Here is an 18,899-nt window from a genome sequence, read left to right on the forward strand (position 1 = left end):
ATTCTGAATACATAAAACAGATGATATGTGTATAAAACATACAGTCCAGTCTTTGGCCAGTTTACTTACCTTGAACCAAGTGAAGTTCTTGCCACTGGAAAGAAAATTCCCAGTGCAGAAGTAGAGTAAATGTTCAGGTTAGGGCTTTCGATTCCTGGATAAAAAGTTACTTTTCACGTTAGTTCTCTCTTTCTTCACGTATATTTATCATATAATTAAGCCTCTGTGGGCAATATTATAAATAAAAAATGCCAGGGATTCATAGCTTAGCTGTTAAAACTTATAAACCATAAAGACATTTCAAAACAAAATGTGGACTAAAGTTTTGCAGGCTATTTAATGTACCAAGCAGCCCACACTTAAAATATTAAGACATTTAGTACCTAAAAGTGATCTAAAGGATATCTGCAATGGCAGAAAACCCCAAAAAACTAAAAACAAAAAAACACCTTAATTTTCTTTGATAAGAAGCACTCTAGTTTTTCAAATACAAAAATGTAATAAAATATATAATAAAGAAACAAGAAAGGAAAGGCCAAAGAATTATATGTTAAAATCTCTGAAGCTCAATAATGGAATGGAAACTCCTTATTTCTTTCTCCTTGTTAATTTATCTCCAGTACCTGAGTTAAGGCATAAAGCAGCAAGAGTGCAATTGATTCCAAACAACTTGGAATTTTATTGTAAACATCCCATAAAGAATGGCAACAAATTAATCCAGTTTTTTGTCTTTGAAGATAATTGCTTATAATGACTGGTAAAAGCCAAACAAAACATATTTTATAAACCAAGCCAGTTAGTTTACCTTTCTTTACTGAATTTTAGTTTAATGGACATTTTGTCCATATACAACATCACATCAACTATTAACTCAATGACTTTCCATCTTAAGATTTATGGATACTAAGAACAAACATAAGGTACAGTTTTGTTAATACTTTGTAAGAGATTACAAAAGACAAAGATGGTAAGTTACAGGACACAGAAATAAATTACTGATTGCCATCACCACAGTATTGTTTAAAGAATTAACATTTCTAGTACTGCCTAAAGAGTATCTGGTGACATATGTAAAAACACATTTTCCAACTGGGTTTCTAAATATTTTTGTGTGTGATTTTAAAAGTCAATTACCAATGGTGATTATATGTATCAATAGTTTTATTTTTTAGAAAATACTTATCATGCTTTTATATGTCAAAGTTTCATATTATAGATTTAATTAAGATAGGTATAAGAATAACAAATGGACATACATATAAATAAACACACCTTAACTGCAGGGCCTTTCTACTACTGTACTTCTCTCATCAGTGAATCATAAATTGCTAGTCTTGTTGAAGTATGCTAAATTAGGTGCAGTCTTCATTGCAGTAAGAAAAATAAGGATAAAAGTAAGCAAGAGAGGAATGATTGAAAAGAAACTAATCAAGAATAAGGCTATATAAGAAATAAATGTTTAGAAACTTGAGGGCAACTCATAGCTCACAAAATACAGCACCATGAAAAAAATTTAACTTTATATTAGAATGTAAACAAAACTTGGTAAACTTCATAACTAAAACTTAGTAAAGAAACTTTACTAAGAAATGAAAATCAAAAAAGCATGAAAATATTTTCACACTGATTTTTAAAAGAAAACCTCTAAGTGATCTTACTCTATTTTCAATAAAATTTTCATAAAGCCTCATGTACCACAAAACTTTTGGGTATGGAGTTAATATTTCAAACAATGAATTTTAAATATTGCAAGTTCCATTTCCTCCCCCAGAACTGAGCTATTCATTTTGGAACTCAAAATATTGGTAATTGTTTAAAAGGCTGGATATCAAAGTAAACTGAAAATCATACAGGGTGCAAATATCCTTTTTGTGGATGTGAAAATTCCAACTTTGAAGATTAGTACCAGTTGGTAAATGTGCATAAAATAATTTCCGAGATATATAAGCAAATAATGAAGGTGTTTATCACTACCACAAATGTACAGATTTTGAAAAATTATCAAAAAATTTTTATCAAAAACTAAGAAGTGACATTCATATTTTTCTTTTCAACCACTCTGTTATTGTCTGATGACAACCTATAGGATTATAACAAAAACAACAAAATAATAAATCACTCAAATCTATCTCAAAGTGTTAGAAGGCTGAGTTAGCTATCTGAGCACACAGTTGCGCAGAATAAGATTTATGAATTTTACTTGGTTTCTTAGCCTCTGGGTGAAACAAAGTGCTGTATGAAAATTTCTAGCACAAGCCTGTTCTCTGGGAAGGGAAGTTGAAAAAGAAACAAATGAAGGAAGGATAAATTAAAAAGCAAGAGGGACACATGTACATTATAAAACCTACTTTATCTATAAGGCATAATGAAGTGGATGATCAAGCAGTATATACACAGGCTAAGTGCTTTAAACAGAGGCAAAGAATTGTTAGACTGTGAGTATAGCTGTCTTCCATACAAAATATTCTTTTTTAATGTCTGTGACAAAGTGTGTCAAGTTGGAAAAAAAGTCAACACACATACACACACACACACACACTCATACACTCACACACAAATTTAGTTCGTAGATTGATAGGCTACTGAATGTTTTGGAAAGCATCCTATTGCTGGAAGAGATACACACAGAAAGACATAGAACACAATTATGTTTCATAAACAGATATACATGCTAAGATCTTAAAGCTGGGAATTAAAAGATTATTAGCATTCATGAGAAATATTATAGTTCACTATTAATATCCAGCATAGGATTAGGTTTATACATATGTGTATTCTCACACACGTGTTTCTTAGCAACTCATTTAAGATTTAGACTTTTCTTTAAAATTTTCAGGTCATTTCCTACTTGCTCTGCTTTGCCTGAACATGATATTAATTAGGTTTAAAGGTACTCTAAAAAACTAAAGTGTAAAATATTCAGTGTGATACAAATTACAACACATTCACAGGAGGTGGCATTACAAAAAAGCAAAGTATAAATTGGGGGGAAATGTTCAGATATAAAATTAAAAATACTATCTTCCAAACTTTTATTTTCACACTTATTAAAATAATTTGCATGCAAACAGAAAATATCTGTTTGTTTTGTAATAAATGGAAAATATGCTCATCTAACATACCCTGGTGACTTTTAAATCCTAATAACTGAAATCAATATTACAGCAAAATGCTGTTCACTAGTATTTTCACAGTATTTACTACATATAAAATGTGCTTAAAAATGTCTTCAGCCTCATTATTCTAATTATCTAAACCTAGAAAATATTGACATATGGGAAATAAATGTCATTTTTATTATTCAAAATAAATTATAAATAAAGCTTGAGATAGCTAAAATCACAGAAATGGCAATTCTTCTACATCTGAAGAGGTTAGCTCTTCACAGAAGAATGTCAACAAAAAAATTTCACACTAAAATGATACACATAATACACGTTTGGGTATATCCATGAATTCAAGTAACTATGTGTTACTTTGATTAGGGTAAGCCAAAGTGTTATTGATTCTAGGAAAACATAAGCACAAATTAAGTCTAAATTCAAAATTAGTCTAATTAGCAAAAATTAAATGTAGTTTCAAGTGTGAATGTTTTTGAATCTATAGTATGGTTAAAAGTGTCAGCTGAGTTACAACCAGAAGTACTTTTGGTTTAGTGAAAACCAAACAAAACAAGACAACAACAACAACAACAACAACAACAAAATCAGCTCGATCTACTGTTCAGTAACAGAAGTTAGCGCCATTAACAATTCACAACAATACTTTCTTAAAGCCTGAACATCATTTCTACTGCAAGTGAAAATTGTTTAAAGTTGTTAGTACAGGAACAACCCCCATCAGACCCAAACAAAAGAGCAAAGTTATGTGTGTACTCCTTCCTTTGCACGTAAGGATTTTCAGAAGCAAAAAATGATTGGAAGCATGAAACAAACACACTAGTTTAAGAAATATCCTGGGATTACTAGGCCTACATTAAGAAGTTTCTTTTATCCCCAAAGTCTGATCTAAGTGTAACAAATCCGCTGTTACAGTAACAGAGATCAGTATTATCCTGCTCCCCTTAAAAATCGAAGTATTTAACACATTAGTGAATTTGCAATCTCTCAAATTTGAGGAATAAAATTGATCTTGGAACTCAAGCTTACTTATGGAATCATGTGCACTCTACTGCTGTAAACAAGACCATAAGGGTTTAAATATTCTTTAATCTATAAAATAACTACCCAAATATCATTGTGCAGTGTAATGAGGTTTTTTTCTGAAAGACTGTAACAGAAAAACCCTTTGGAATGGTATGAGTGAAACCTATTAAAGTTGACTCAAAATATTTGCTAGCCAAAACATTCCAATTCAAACTAGCTGCTTTGTTACATTTTAAAATTCAAATGAAAACCAATCACTCACAGCTGTAAATAGTAAGTGGTAGCAGAGATACATAAACAGTAGACCAAGTCTACCTACACAAATATCTTCTAAGAAAAGCCTAAGGTACAGCATACTACACTTATGAAAATTTGTTAATTACAACTATTATTTTGAGAGCCAATACAATTATTAACAACTTCTCAGCTTATACGAGTATTCATTCCTACCAAGTTTGTTCTATTTTTCCTTAGTAATGAATAACAGCATCTATTTTCTTTAACGTTTCCAGTAGTTGTAGTTAATAGAGGTAGCTGAGCTACTATTCAAAGAAGTTATTCTTTGTGGATGAGGATTTTTTCAAATGTTTAAGTTATTTTTTAAACTACACGAGTTCTATTAATGCAATAAAATATAATAGGAAAAAGAAAATGGATGCAAGAAACTTTTGCATTTGGCACCTTGTCTAGATTGATACCTCAAATGTTCTTTTTTAATAAAGTTAATGCACACATCAAGACACACCACAAAGATTTGCTACATATTTACAAGGCACCAACCCTTTCTCACCTTTAACATGAATTAAGCAAATCAATTAAAAGCATATCAAGATATCCCACCCCCAAAAAACTGTAGTATAAATATATACTTCAGTTCAGTACAATTCTTGAAAGTTTGGCCTGGGAAGAGTAAAATAATCCAGATCGTTCTTAGAATATAGAAACTGTAAACATTTAATAGCTGCCTATAGGATTGGTGTATTGTGCAAAAGTTATTATTACTGGGTACAAGAATCAAATGGCAAAACCAAACTATATAAAACTCTGTAAGAAGGTGCTATACTTCTGTGATACAAAAGCAAAAGAGGGATATTCCATTGAGATAAAAATGTCATGCACTCTTAAGAAGCTGAATGCTCCCTTAATGTAGTAAATCTGTAGTGTGTTTGTGATATGTTGTGTTTTGTGTGGGGGGGGGGCAGAATTTTTTAAAATTTAAGGCCTAATGAGTAAGGCTTGTTTGAACAAATGAAGTATGGAGATCAAAAGTCTTGAAACAAATGTATACTGGCATAATGGAAAAGCACCAATGTGAAAGGAAGCAGAAGTCCCCACACAACTTGCTTTGTAGATTTCCTAGTAAATTCCCTGCAGTAGAAGGCCATTAATTTTTTTTAAATTACTCTAAATTTATTAATTGTTAATAATTCCATCCCATGAGATGGCTAACCCTGGCTTTTTCTGTCATTTTACGCACTCTGCCCGATCTGGATGTACCAAGATTCAGAGGATCTTCAGTGGACACAAAATTGTCATTATCAGAATCATCATTATATAAAACAGTCCTCCTGCCTTGGTTTCTTGTTTTAATTCGAGGCAGTCTACTGAAACGTCCTGAAAACATGGTATCAAATTCATCATCTGCAATACGTGCACGTTTGGCTCTGGTGGCTCCTCTAGAAGCACCTCTTCCTCCTCTCCCTCTTCCTCTCCCTCTAGTGGCACCTGCACCTCTTCCTCGACCTCCCCGTCCCCTGCCTCCTCTTCCCCGGCCTCCTCTACTCCATCTACCCCATCTGCCCCATCTGCCCCTTCCTCCTGTGCCTCTTGTCTTCCAGTTTCTTTTTCCATTGGCATATTGCTTTCTGAGTTTTCTTTTAGGTCTGGTTTGTATGAATTTGCTATAGTCATGGTCTCCATCTACATAATCTTGATCTGTTCTGGAAGTTGATTCAGAATCAGAATCAGAACCACAGGTACTTTCAGAACTTAAACTGGATCCTAACTCTCCACTCTCTGAGGAGGATAAATGTGATTTCTCTTTTGTTTCTTTTTTCTCTTTATCTTCTCTTCCCATGCTTTCGTCTTCTTCTGATGCACTAAGTAGTTTTCTTTTGATTCCTGTCCGAGGCTCTCTGCCATCACCATTTGTAAGGGGTCCATCAAGGGAGTGATCTAAATCAAGATGAATAATTTTTTAAAGTTAAGCTTTGACACATAAGATGGTTACTTAGGTTCAAAAGTAAAATAAACATTCTATCAAAAAATGTTTAGCACCCAAAGATACATGGGGTAAAATCATAGAGAGTATTATAGTATAAGTTTTAATCTGTTAGAAATCTAAGACAGTAAAATTTTGATTTTTGTCTGCGTTTTTATGGGGCCTGAGAGGAGAGTATGGAGCAATGATGAATCTGGGTGGAAATCTCAAGGGCTTGAACTCTAGAAAGAATTATCTATGAATATGCATCAAAATAATTTCATTGACTCAGTGAACAAATATTTACTGATTACCTACTGTGTTGCTTGAAGTTTGGAATAAGGCAATCATGAGACAAAGTCCTTGCTCTTTGAATTTATATTTTAGTGGGGAAAGCTTGATAGACAATGAAGTAAATAAAAATAGAATTTCAAGTAATGATACATGCTATAAAGAAAAAGAAATGGGGGTAATAAAAAACACTCAAGTGTATACCTGGGGTATTTTAGATAAGACTTTCATATAGAGGTAGAATCTGAGAAAAGAACTGAATGAAATGAGATCTGGGAAAAGAACATTCCATTGGAGGAAACAGAAACCCAATGTAACAGGGTTGCGGTATATAACTGTCAGTGGTAAAGGGTTTTAAAACCAGAGAATGACAGGATCTGATTTATATTTTTAAAAGAGCACTACAGTTGCTTTATATAGAACAGATTATAGAATGGAGAAGAAGAGAAGCAGAGACAGGTTGGGAGAAAGTGCAATCATCTAGGTTAGACATGATAATGGATGTACTGACATATGTGATGAGGAGTGATTAGATTTGGAGTATTTCTTTCTAGAGGAGCCAGCAGAACCAACCTTTTATATTTAAGGTTCGAACTGACAGGAATTGATGATGGGTCGGATATAGAGTTAAGTTAGTATGAAGGTCAACTCCAAGGTTTTATGGCCTGAGAAACTGGTTGAATGGTAGAGATGTTTTGCTAAGTTGGAGAACCCTGCGAGAGGAATAGGTTTATGTAGTCTGGTAGAAAAAAACTTAATGTTCCAGTTTTAAACACCACTACAGATCCAAGTGAAGAGAATAAAAAAAAGAAAAAAGAAAAAAAAAGCAGATAATGTAACTGTCAAGAGGTCAGGGGAGACAGAGTTGGAGATATAATTTTAGAAATTTTCAGTAAGAGATGATATTTAGGGTCAAGAGAACTGAGGGTGCTTATTCAGAGGGCAAAGAAAGAAAAAGAAGGTGGCTGATGACTGAGACTTGGGATATTCCAACCATCTAAAGATAAAAAAGAACTAGCAAAGAAAATTGTGAAAGAATAGCTAGTGAGGTAGGAGAAAAAAGGAGAGTGGACTGAAAAGCTTGGAGGGAGCAATGACTAGGGTTGTATGGTAACCATAGCAACAAGATTAGTCTAATAGTCTTGGTATTATAGACTGAATTATGTTAGTCTCTCAAAAAAATACATATGTTGGTTTTCTAGAGAAAGATGTTAATAGAGTAGGAGGACCCTAGGCTCATCTTGTCCCACAAACACAACCAGATAACAATCAAATCATCCTAAATACTTGAAGACTGACGGAACAAACTCCACAACTAATGGGAGAAAAGAAGCCACACTGAAGAAGGTAGGAAGTGCACAGATGTGGTTTAGGGGAGAGAAAGATCATGGGTGCTGCAGTGAGGAGAAAGCCTTGGTTACAGAGAAGGGTGTGAAAGAGTAGAACACACAGGGAAATGCAAAAGGGGAACATTTACCCAAAACCATTAGCTCGCAAAATAGAGGGGCTGATTTTCAAGAGTTCTTGCAACCAGTGGGGCTTAAAGCCAAGAGTTTTAAAGGTTAGCAGGCTTGGCTGGGATAGAGCTCTGAGGGCACTGCCTTGCCCCTGGAGAAAACCAAGCAAACAACCTGGGGCAGAGCAAGGAAATAGTGATTTGAAGAACACATATAGGGGAGATTATTCACTCTCCTTGGAGGGCTTCCCTGAGAGGCAGTTTTCACAGAGAAGCTTCTCCAGACACAAAGGAGCTGGCCAGAGCCACTTCCCTCCCCTACTCCTCAGCATAACCACAGAGCCACCAGTGGGAAGCAGTGCACCCTCAATTCTTGTATTTATGAGAAGCCCCACACCCCTGCACATAGTGGGACTGTCCTTTTCAGTCAAGCTTGCCTCAGTCCCCCACATCACACCACATCTCTAAAGCCTGCAGTTTTAAAGGGGACCAGGATTGTCTTGGATACAGCCTGGTGGGCACTGTGCTGCTCCTGAAGAGAAATAGGCAAAAAACCTGGAGGGAGACAGCTTGGAAACAGCAATCTAGAAAATGCTTGGGTCAACAGGTTGGAGATTATTTGCTCTTTTCAGAGTGTTTCAACGAGAGGCAGCATTCACAAAGACTCAGCACAGGGAACAAAAGAGCTGGCAGGTGTCATTTTTCTCCCCAGCTCCTTAGCATAAACAGACAGCCAGCTGCAGGAAGCAGGATGACAACTATACTGGCTTCCTAACATGCTTACCCCAAGTCCCACACCACAGCACTCTGGCGAGACTGCTCTGTTCAGTCAAGCTTGCACCAGTACCAGTGCAACAGATATAAGCAGCATGCCTAATGGAACATTTACAGCAACAATCATAAGGGTACTCACTGGGCTTCAGAAAAGAATGGAAGACACCAGGGAGACTCTTACCACAGAGATAAAAGAATTAAAAAACTATCATTCAGAAATGAAGAATGCTATAAATGAGATTGGAACAGGATTGATGCAATGAGCAGCAGGCTGGAAGAAGCAGAGGGACAATTTAGAGACATAGAAGACAAAATAATGGAAAATAATGAAACTGAAAAAAAGAAAGAAGAATTAGGGAACACAAAAATAAACTTAGAGGACTTAATGGTTTCATCAAATGTAAAAGCATTTGTATTATAGGAGTCCTAGAAGAAGAAGAAAGAGAAAAGGGGATGGAAAAACAGCGGAAATCTTCCCTAATCTGAAAGGAAACAGACATCCAGATCTAGGAGGCACAGAAAATTCCCATCAAAATCAACAAATGGAGAACAATATCATGACATATTATAATTATACTGGTAAAATATAGTGATAAATAAAACCCTTAAAAGCAGCAAGACAAAAGAAGTCCTTAAGATACAGGAAAAGAACCAGAAGGCTAGCTGCAGATTTCTCAACAAACAGAAATTGGCAAGCCAGAAGGGAGTGGCATGATACATTCAATGTGCCGGATGGGAAAAATCTGCAGCCATAAACACTCTATCCAGCAAGGCTGTCATTCAGAATAGGAAAGATAAAGAGTTTCCCAAACAAAAAGGGAAGGAGTTCCTGACCACTAAACCAGCCCTGGAAGAAATATTAAAGGGGATCGTTGAGTGGAAAGGAAGGACCAAAAGTGAGAAAGATGAGAAAGAAACAGAGAAAATCTCCAGATACAATGACAAAACAAGTAATAAAACATCACTAAATACATATTTATCAATAATTATTCTGAATGTAAATGGACTAAACACTCCAATCAAAAGAGAGAAGGTGTCAGAATGAATAAAAAAAAAAGACCCATCTATATACTGTCTACAACATACTCATTTTATACATAAAGACACCTGCAGATTGAAAGTGAGGGGATGGGGAAACATTTATCACACAACACAAGTCAACAGAAAGCCATAGTAGCAATGTGTTTATTGGACAAACTAGACTTTAAAACAAAGACTATAATATGGGATAAAGAAGGTCACTATATCATAATAAAGGGAAAATACAAGAAGATCTCACAATTATAAATATTTAAGCAACCAACATGAGATCACCCAAATATATAAAATAATAACAAACATAAAGGAACAAATTAATAGTAATATAATAATAGAAGGGGACATTAACACTCCACTGACATTGATGGACAAAGCATCTGAAGAAAATCAAGAAGGAAACAATGGTTTTGAGTGCCACACTGGATCAGATGGAATTATCAAATATACTCAGAACATTCCATCCTAAAACAGAACCATTTGCATTCTTTTCAAGTGCACATAAACATTTCTCAAGAATCACATCCTAGGTCACAAACCAGGCCTTAACAAATACAAAAATACTGAGATCATGCTGTGCATCTATTCTGACGACAACACTATGAAACTAGAAGTAAACAATACCAAAAAATTTGGAATGACCACAAATACATACATGGAGCTTAAACAACATGCTACTAAACAATGAATGGGTTAACCAGGAAATCAAAGAAATACCTGAGAGACTACTGAATACTGAAAACATACTGAGGGTTGAAGGGGGAGGGGGAGGGGAAGGGGAGGTGGTGGTACTGGAGGAGGGCACTTATGGGGAAGAGCACTGGGTGTTATATGGAAACCAATTTGACAATAAACTATTTTAAAAAAAGAAATTCTTAATCTAAAAAAATATACATATACGAGAACAAATGAACATGAAAACACAGAAGTTGAAAACATCTGGGATATAGCAAACAAAAGAGGTCCTGATAGGGAAGTATATAGCACTACAAACCTATTCAAGAAGCAAGAAATGCCTCCAATAAACAACCTAACCTTACACCTAAAAGAGCTAGAAAAACAACAACAAACAAAACTTAAAGCCAGAAGAAGGAAGGAAATATTAAATCTTAGAGCACAAATAAATTACATAGGAACAAAGAAAACAATAGAACAGATCAATGAAGCCAGGAGCTGGTTCTCTGATAAAATTAAAAAATTGATAAACCTCTAGTCGGACTTATCAAAAAGTAAGAGAAAGGACCCAAATAAATAAAATCACAAAAGGGAGAGGAGAAGTAATGATCAACACCACAGAAACAGAATTATAGGAGAATATTATGGGAAAAAATATGCCAAAAAATTGGACAACCTGGAAGAAATGGGTAAATTCCTAGAAACATAAACTACCAAAACTGAAACAGAATGAAATAGAAAACTTGAAAGGCTGACAACCAGCAAAGAACCTGAGTCAGTAATCAAAAATCTCCCAAGAAACAAAAGTCCAGGGCCAGATGGATTCATAGATTCACATACTTCTCAATGTATTCCCAAAATAAAAAAGGATAGAAAATATCCAAATTCATTCAATGAGATACACATCACCTTGATGTCAAAATCAGATGAAGACTAGTAAAAAGGTGAATATTAGGCCAATATTGATGGTGGATATGAACACAAAAATTCTCAACATAACAGTAATAAACTGAATCCAACAATAAATTAAAAGAATCATTCACCATAATCAAGTAGTGCGATGTATTCTGGGGTTGCAACAGTATTTCAATATTTGCAAATCAATCAGTGTGAGACACAACATTAATGAAAGAAAGAATAAGAACCCTCTAATCATTAAAATATATGCAGAAATAGTATTTGACAATGTACAGCATCCATTCATGATAAAAATGCTCAACAAAGTAGGTGTAGAGGGAACATACCTCAACATAATAAAGGCCATATATGTAAAATCCACAGCTAATATCATCCTTAATAGAACTTTTCCTCTATAGTCACGAACCAGACAGGGATGCCCACTCTAACAATGGTTATTTCACATTGTCCTGGAAGTCCTATCCTCAGCAATCAGACAATAAAAAGAAATAGCAGGCATCCAGATCCACAGGGAAGAAGTAAAACTTTCACTATTTGCAGATGGCATTATAATCTTTATAGAAGAAATGAAAGACTCTGCCAAAAAACTGCTATAACTGATAAACAAGTTCAGTGAAGTCACAGGATACAAATCAATGTACAGAAATCTGTTGCATTTCTATAGACCTATAATGAAGCAGCAAAAACAGAACTTAAGAAAACAATCCCATTTACAATTGCACCAAAACTAACAATAAATAGAAATAAACATAACCAAAGAGTTTAAAGATCTGAACTCTGAAAACTAGAAAACACTCATGAAAGAAATTGAAGATGAAACAAAGAAATGGAAAGATATTCTATGCTCATGGATCAGAAGAACAAATATCTTTAAAAAGTCTATATTACCCATAGCAATCTACACATTTAATGCAATCCCCATTTAAACGCCAACAGCATTTTTCACAGAGCTAGAACAACCTGATATTTCTTTTGAACCTGAAAAGACCTCAAATAGACAAAGCAAGCTTGAAAAAGAAAATTAAAGCTGGAGGCATCATAGTTCTGGGATTCAGGTTATATTACAAAGCTGAAGGGATGAAAACAGTACAGGTATAAAAATAGACATATAGATCAATGGAACAGAATAGAAAACCCAGAAATGAACCAATAACTATATGGTCAATTCATCTTCAACAAAGCAGGAAACAATATGCAATGGGAATAAGATAGTATCTTCAGCAAATGGTGTTGATAAAACTGGACAGCAACATACAAAAGATGAAATGGACCACTTTTCTTACATCATATACAAAAATAAATCTGATATGGATGAAAGACCTAAATGTGAGACAGGAAACCATTAAAATCCTAGAGGAGGTAGTTAATCTCTTTGACATTGACTGTAGCAACTTCTTACTACATATGTCTCCTCAAGCAAAAGAAATAAAAGCAAAAATGAACTACTGACACTTCAAAACATTAAAATCTGCACAGTGTAGGAAACAATCAACAAAACTAAAAGGCAACCCATGGAATGTGAGAAGATATTTGCAAATGACATATCTGATAAAGGTTTGGTGTCCAGAATATATAAAGAACTTCTAAAACTCAATACCCACAAAATGAATAATTCAATTTAAAAATGGGCAGGAGACATGAATAGACATTTTTCCAAACACATATAGATGGCCAACAGACACATGAAAAGATATTCAACATCACTCATTATCAGGGAAATACAAATGAAAACTACAATGAGATTATCACCTCACACTTGTTAGAATCAGCAACACAGGAAATAACAGGTATTGGCAAGTAGGCAGAGAAAGGGGAACTTTCTTGCACTGTTGGTAATGCAAAGTAGTGCAGCCACTCTGGAAAACAGGATGCAGGTTTCTCAAAAAGTTAAAAAACAGAACTAACCTATGATCCAGCAATTGCACTACTAGGCATTTATCCAAATAATACCAAAATACCAATTCAAAGGGATACATGCACACGAATGTTTATAGCAGCAGTATCTACAATAGCCAAATTATGGAAACAGCCCAGCAGATTCCTATCTGCTAATGAATGGAATGGATAAGTAACAATGCAATGTTACTTATGGAACGACATGGATGGAGCTAGAACGTACACATGCTAAGTGGAATAAGTCAGAGAAAGATAAATACCGTATGATTTCAGTCATATGTGGAATTTAAGAAACAAAACAAATGAATATGGGGGCGGGATAAAGAGAGAGGCAATCCAAGAAACAGACTCTTAACTATAATGGAACAGAGTGTTACCAGAGAGGCCAATGGATGAACAAATGGGTCAAATAGGTGATGGGGATGAAGGAGTGCACTTGTGATGAGCACTGGGTGTGTATGGAAATGTTAAATCACAATGTTGTACATCTGAAACAAACATAACAGTATGTTAACAAAGTAGAATTTAAATAAAAACCTAAAAAAGTAACCTATGTTAAAGCCCTGTCCTTCAATGTTTCTGTATTTGGGACAGATCCTTTAAGGAAGTCATTCAAGTTAAATGAAGTCTTAAGTGTAGGCACCCAAAGCACTAGAATTCGTAACCTTATAAGAAGAGGAAGAGGCAAGCAATGCTCACTCTCCCTTCCTATTTGTGGATATACAGTGAAAAAGTCATGTGAGGACATATCAAGAAGGCAACCTAATATTAGCAAGCCAGGAAGAGAATCCTGGCTAGACACTCTATTGGCACTTTGATCTTGGACTTTCAGCTTCCAGAACTGAGAGAAAATAAGTATTTGTTGTAAGTGTATGAAAAAGTACTCAACATCTCAAATCATCAGGGAAATGCAAATCGTCAATGGGATATTACCTCACACCTGTCAAAATGGCTAAAACCCACAACATACACAAATCAAAACCACACTGAGATACCACCTCACACGGGTCAGAGTGGCTAAAATGAACAAATCAAGAGACTACAGATGTTGTCTAGGATGTGGAGAAATGGGCATCCTCCTACACTACTGGTGGGAATGTAAACTGGTACAGCTGCTCTGGGAAACAGTGTGGAGGTTCCTCAAAAAACTATCCATAGAACTTCCCTATGACCCAGCAATAGCACTGCTAGGGATGAACCCAAGGGATACAGAAGTGCTGATGCACAGGAGCACATGTACCCCAATGTTCATAGCAGCAGTGTCAACAATAGCCAAATCATGGAAAGAGCCTAAATGTCCATCACCCGATGAATGGATCAAGATGTGATTTATATATACAAAGGAATACTACATGGCAGTGAGAAAGAATGAAATCTGGCCATTTGTAACAAAGTGGATGGACCTGGAGGGTGTTATGTTAAGCGAAGTAAGTCAGGCGGAGAAGGACAGATACCATATGATTTCACTCATAGGTCTAACATGAAAAACCTAACAGAGGACCAGGGGGAGGGGAAGGGGGAAAAAGAGTTAGGGAGAGAGAGGGAGGCAAATCATGAGAGACTCTTGAATACAGAAAATGAACTGAGGGCTGTAGGGGGAGTGGGGAAAAAGAAAGGGGGTGATGGACATGGAGGAGGGGACTTGTGGAGAAGGGTACTGGGTGTTTTATGGAAACCAATTTGACAATAAACTATATATATATATATATATATATATATATATATAAAGAAACAAGTATTGGTGAGGATGTGGAAAAAGGGGAACTCTCTTGCTCTGTTGGTGGGAATGCAAATTGGTGTATCCACTGTGGAAAATAGCATGGAACGTCTTTAGAAAGTTAAAAATAGAACAACCCTGTGATCCAGTAATTGCACTACTAGGTATTTACCCAAAGAATACCAAAATACTAGTTCAAAGGGATTTATGCAGGGGTGACTGGGTGGCTCAGTCAGTTAAGTGTCCAACTTCAGCTCAGGTCATTATATCTCAGTTTGTGAGTTTGAGCCACATGTCGGGCTCTGTGCTGACAGCTCAGTGCCTGGAACCTGCTTTGGAATCTGTGTCTCCCTCTCTCTCTGCCCCTCTCCCACTCCCATTCTGTCTCTGTCTCTCTCAAAAATAAATAACATTTAAAAAAAACCCACAAGGGATCTATCTATGCACCCTTATGTTTATTGAAGCACTATTTACAAGAGCCACATTATGCCCAGAGACCAAATGTCCATTGACAGGTGAATGGATAAAGAAAATGTGGTATACATATCAAATATTAGCCATAAAAAGAAAGAAATCTTGCCATTTACAGTGACATGGAAGGAGGTAGAGTATAATTATAAGCAAAATAAGTCAGAGAAAGACAAATACCATATGATTTCACTCACATGTGGAATTTAAGAAACAAAACAAATGAGCAAGAGAGAGAGAGTGAAGTGGGTGGGAGATGGGTGAAATAGGTGAAGGGGATTAAAGAGTACAGTTATCATGATTAGCACTGAGTAATATACAGAGCTGCTGAATCACTGTGTTGTATACCAAAAACTATTAAAACATTGTATGTTAATTATACTAGAATTAGTAACAGAAAAACTAATACAAAAAAGACAAAGACAATAAAATATCACAAAACACATATCTATAGTTACTTTGAAAATAAATGGGCTAAATGCCAGAATGACAGAGTGACAAAACAGACAAGATCCATCTATAAGCTGCCTACAATGAGACTCATTTTAGAAGGCACATGCAGATTGAAAGTGAGGGGATGGAGAAACATCTATTACACAAATGGATGTCAAAAGAAAGTCGAAGTAGTCATACTTATAGTGGACAAACTAGACTTTAAAACAAAGACTGTAATAAGAGACAAAGAAGGATAATAGGCAATAAAGAAGCAATCCAACAACAAGATAAAAGAATTGTAAATGTTTATTATACACCTTACATAGGAGCACCCAAATACAAACAACAGTTAATAACAAACATAAAGGAACTAACAATCTAAAATTTGTGTGAAACCACAAAGACCATGAATAGTCAACGTAATCTTGAAAAAAAAAAAGCAAAGCTGGAGCCATCAACATTAAAGACTTTCAAGTTATATTATGAAACTCAAGCAATCAAAATACTATGGTCCCGGCATTAAAACAGACACATAGACCAATGGAACAGAATAGAAAATCCAGAAATAATCCTACAACTATATGGTCAATTAATCTTCAACAAAGTAGGAATGAATTTCCAATGGGAACAAGACAGTCTCTTCAACAAATGGTGTTGAGCAAATCAGATATAAACATGCAAAAGAATGAAACAGGACCACTTTCTTACACCATACACAAAAATAAATTCAAAATGGAATCAAGTCCTAAATGTGAGACCTGAAACCATGAGAGTCCTAGAAGAGAAAACAGGCAGTAACCTCTTTGACATTGGTTGTAGCAACTTCTTACTACTAATGTCTCTTGAGTCAAAGGAAACAAAAGCAAAAACAAATTATTGGGACTACATCAAAATAAAAAAAAAACAGTAAAGGAAACAATCAACAAAACTGCAAGGTAATGTACTGAATTGGAGAAGGTATTTGCAAATGATGTATCTGAAAAAGGTTTAGTATCCAAAATATATAAAGAATGTATAAAACCCAACACCCAAAAACAAATAACCCAATTAAACTGAGCAGAAGACATGATAAACTGACATTTCTTCAAGGAAGACATCAGATGACCAATAGACACATGAAAACATGCTCAATATCACTGATCATCAGGGAAATGCAAATCAAAATTACAATGAGTTATCGCCTCATACCTGTCAGAATGTCTAAAACACCAACACAAGAAACACAGATGTTGATGGAGTTGTGTATAAAATGGAACCCTCTTCCACTGTTGGTGGTAATGCACTCTGGTGCAGCCACTGTGCCAAACAATATAGTTTCTCGAAAAGTTAACAATAGAACTACCTTATGGTGCAGCAATCATACTACTGTGTATTTTCCCAAAGAATACAAAACACTAACATAAGAGCATATATGTACTCCTATGTTTATAGCAGCATTATTAACACTAAGATATGCAAGGAGCCTAAGTATCTATCAAATAATGCATAGATAAAGAAGATGTGGTATATACTGAATGGAATATAATTCAGTCATAAAAAAGAACGAAATCTCGCCATTTGCAATGACATGAATTGAGCTATTATTATGCTAAGTGAAATATAGCAATCAGAGAAAGACAAATATATGATTTTACTCATGCAGAAGTTAAGAAACAAAACAAATGAGTAAAGGGGAAAAAGAGCTAGAGACTAATCAAGAAATAGACTCTTAATAGAGAATAAGCTAATGGTTACCAGAGGGAAGGTGGGTGGGAAAATGGGTTAAATATGTGTTGGGTAGTAAGGAGTGCACTTGTCATGATGAGTACTGGGTGACGTATGTAATTACTGAATCACTATATTGTACACCTAGAGTCTATGTTAAGTAACTGGAATTAAAATAACATTTTTAAAAACAGGATAAGAATGTGTCTGATGTGGCTGGGGGTACAATACCACATGTCTGTGTCCTGTTTCTTCCATCCTCCACCTGCACCCTTTAGCACACCCCCTCATCCTTCCCAGGTCTCATGCACAGTGCCTCTGAAGGAGAAAATTCAGTGCATGGGAAAGGTCTGACCTATATGGGCCCTTGGTGGTATTTTTGTACACTCACCTTGTTTTATAGAAATAAATATTACTGACAAAGTTCTTTTGTCTTTGGAAAATAAAAGACAAGGGATAACGTTTGTTGGTGAGGAAGTTGAGAAAACGGAAAATTAGTACAGCCATAATGGAAATAGTTATGGAGGTTCCTCAAAAAAAATAGAGGGGTGTCTGGGTAGCTCAGCTGGTTGGGTGTTCAACTTGGGCTTAGGTCATGATCTCGCGGTTCGTGGTTTTGAACCCTGTGTAGGGCTCTGTGCTGACAGCTCAGAGCCTGGAGCCTGGTTTGTATTCTGTGTCTCCCTCTCTTTCTGCCCCTCTCCTGCTTGCACTCTCACTCTATTTCAAAAATAAACAAACATTAAAAAATATTAAAAATAGAACTACCATTTGATTCAATAACCCTACTTCTGGATCCAAAGGAACTAAAATCAAGATCTTGAAGATATATCTGTAGTCTCATGTTCACTGTAGCATTATTCACAGTAGCCAAAATATGGAAATGATTTATATGTATTTCTATAGATGAATGTAAAAAATGTGATATGCACATATATACACTCACATCCCACAATGGAATATAACTCAGCCTTTGAAAAAAAGGAAATTTTGCCATTTGTAGCAACATGTTTGGAGCTCAAGGACATTATGCTAAGCAAAATAAACAAGATAGAGAAAGAGAAATATTACATGATGCCATTTATACATATAATATAAAAGTCGTATTTGTAGAACCACAAAGCAGGATGGTGGTTGCTAGGGGCTGGGGGAAGAGGACTTGGGGAGGTACAAAGGTTCAATTCT

General features: G+C 35.4%; 1 protein-coding gene across 3 annotated transcripts in view; it reads right to left on the bottom strand.

Annotated features, from left to right (window-relative positions):
• Window positions 1–655: 655 nt before the first annotated feature.
• The window catches only part of BRWD3 (bromodomain and WD repeat domain containing 3), a 192,324-nt gene continuing 174,080 nt past the window's right edge, over window positions 656–18,899 (bottom strand). For all 3 annotated transcript variants that reach the window (XM_029930082.1, XM_029930083.1, XM_029930081.1), the window contains one exon: window positions 656–6,320. In XM_029930082.1, coding sequence (XP_029785942.1) covers window positions 5,566–6,320 — 755 coding nt within the window. In that variant the 3' untranslated portion in view covers window positions 656–5,565. The remainder of the gene's footprint in view (window positions 6,321–18,899) is intronic.

This window comes from Suricata suricatta, chromosome X, assembly GCF_006229205.1.
Source record: "Suricata suricatta isolate VVHF042 chromosome X, meerkat_22Aug2017_6uvM2_HiC, whole genome shotgun sequence".
Taxonomy (NCBI): domain Eukaryota; kingdom Metazoa; phylum Chordata; class Mammalia; order Carnivora; family Herpestidae; genus Suricata; species Suricata suricatta.